The sequence below is a fragment of the Oratosquilla oratoria genome, chromosome 2 (assembly GCF_046742065.1).
Source record: "Oratosquilla oratoria isolate Oo_2021 chromosome 2, ASM4674206v1, whole genome shotgun sequence".
NCBI lineage: Eukaryota > Metazoa > Arthropoda > Malacostraca > Stomatopoda > Squillidae > Oratosquilla > Oratosquilla oratoria.
In genome coordinates this window covers 9,904,441-9,906,591 of record NC_134778.1, presented here as the reverse complement: position 1 = coordinate 9,906,591, position 2,151 = coordinate 9,904,441, and the positions used below count along the sequence as shown (strand labels likewise).

The 2,151-nt window shown below is 47.1% G+C and overlaps 1 protein-coding gene across 1 annotated transcript in view; it reads left to right on the top strand.

Moving 5' to 3' along the window:
• The window catches only part of LOC143033611 (uncharacterized), a 3,585-nt gene extending 2,121 nt beyond the window's left edge, over positions 1–1,464 (top strand). The window contains exon 2 of the mRNA XM_076199104.1: positions 737–1,464. Within this exon, the coding sequence (XP_076055219.1) occupies positions 737–1,327 (591 nt within the window). The 3' untranslated portion in view covers positions 1,328–1,464. The remainder of the gene's footprint in view (positions 1–736) is intronic.
• Positions 1,465–2,151: the final 687 nt, after the last annotated feature.

Below are 2,151 nucleotides of genomic sequence, written 5' to 3'. Positions count from 1 at the left end.
ATGTATAGTATTAGCTACGATCTACGGGTATGAAACTGTGGATAAAGGATCCCAAAGTCAGTAGACGAAACGTCAGGAATAGATGCTTCACTCCCAGCCCATGTTTCCTCCTACCTGTTTCCCTGAAACGCAAAGTTTACGGCCAATGTATAGTATTAGCTACGATCTACGGGTATGAAACTTGGGGGAAAATTACAAAGACAGAGCTAAGGACCCCAAAGAGAGCAAGGTTGAGACTACTACTTAAATGAGATAGGAAAATGGCAAGTTGAGTAAGAGAGAAGACAAGAGTTATTGCAGAGGTAATAAATAAACGGAGTGGAATTGGGCTGTGCAAGTAGCTGGAAGGTGGGATGGGGGTGACAAAGTGTGTCACTGCCTGAAAGCCACGAGACAAGTATGGAGGAGGGACACCACGCATAGAGCGTAAATGTTGAACACAAAAATTTGCAGGAGTGAGGTATCAGGGGTTGGCACTGTCGTGAGACTCACGGGAAAACTTGTGAGAAGCCTTTGCTCAGCAGTGTACTGCAAATATCTGATAATTGATTGACTTATTGGAACACACACGCACGCATATTCACAAATATTAGTGGATTGTTTTATATCCAGAATTGAAATTTCCTAAGACGCCACGCAGTGTCCACGGGTCTTGCTGGCGCCTTCAAAAATTTTTGTTCTTCCGCTTCGTCTGGGAACCTGGTGAGTGTTCTGATCCCTTCTCCTCTATTTTCAGGTTCTGTTGTCGCTCCTACTCGCGGCCATACTCGCCTGCTGCCTGGGCTTGCCCGAGGGTGAACCAGACGCCGAACCGGGAGCTACACCAGGCTTCCGCTATGGCGGCGGCGGCGGCCGCGGATTTGGTCGCAGATTTGGAGGGCGCGGCTTAGGCAGAGGCATAGGCAGAGGCTTCGGGAGAGGCCGCGGCCGCTACGGCGGTGGAGGCTTCGGTGGCGGCGGCGGCGGCGGCTTTGGTGGCGGTGTCGCCTTCGGTGGCGGCATCGGCCTTAGTGGTGGCGGCTTCGGTCACGGTGGCGGAGGCTTGGGAGGCGTCAGTAAGGTAGTACACAAGACGGTGGTTCGCCCTATTGTCCGTCCTGTTGTTCGGCCAGTGATACAGCCTGTGGTCCGTCCTGTTGTCCGCCCAGTGGTTCACGCAGTCCACGGTGGTGGCTTTGGAGGCAGCCACGGTGGTGGCTTTGGAGGAGGACTCGGCGGAGGAGGACTCGGCGGGGCCGTCGGCGGAGGCTTCGTCGCCGGAGGATTTGTAGGAGGCGCCATCGGAGGAGGAGGAGGAGGAGGGGGCGGCTACGGACACAAGTGGTAGGAAGCTTAGGTGCTCCGATATGTAAAGGACCTGCTGCCCCGATCTGCTCCCGTCCCAAGGGTCTTGTTCCCGTCTGTTCGAACCTGTTGCTGTAACATAGGACTGAGAGAAATAAATATGATTTTCTTTTTATTCTACTCGTATGTTTTTTTTTCTGAACCTAAACAATGAAGAAGTACACGGAAATTATATGGAATCTCTCTTTCTCTCTCTCTCTCTCTCTCTCTCTCTCTCTCTCTCTCTCTCTCTCTAAATCTCTAAATCTCTAAATCTCTCTTTTTCCTTTATTTTATTTTATTTTCTCCTTATGTTATTCTTTTTTTTTATATTTACTTATCCCAAATCATTTAGGAACAGACGAACATCTGATGGATCTTTTTATTATTATTCATTATGATCGCCAACACTTTTTTCCGTGAAATATTTTCTTAACCAGCATAAAACAGAAATGCACGACTGTTTCTTAATCCTTATGTTAACTAAGCGCAGTTTGGGGCGTTGTCTTTGTCGGGTCTATCCACTCTAGCCGTTTACTTTGTGTGCCGTCAGGTGATTTTATTCAAATAAGGTGAAGACTCCCTCCACAGAGAAAGGATTAAAGTAACTTCTGTATTTTGAAGAGTTAACCAGAGAATTTCAACAAATCCGTGAAAATACAGAAATACTTTTCCCATTTGAATAAAATCACCTGTCTTAATCCAGAACAGTTTCCCTAGGGGAGGATTGATATCTTCCATTGTGATAGCGTCACCGTAATTACAAACAAAAAAGAATTAAAAGATTACATCATTGTAGCCAAGTAATTATTAAAGCTTTATGTTCTT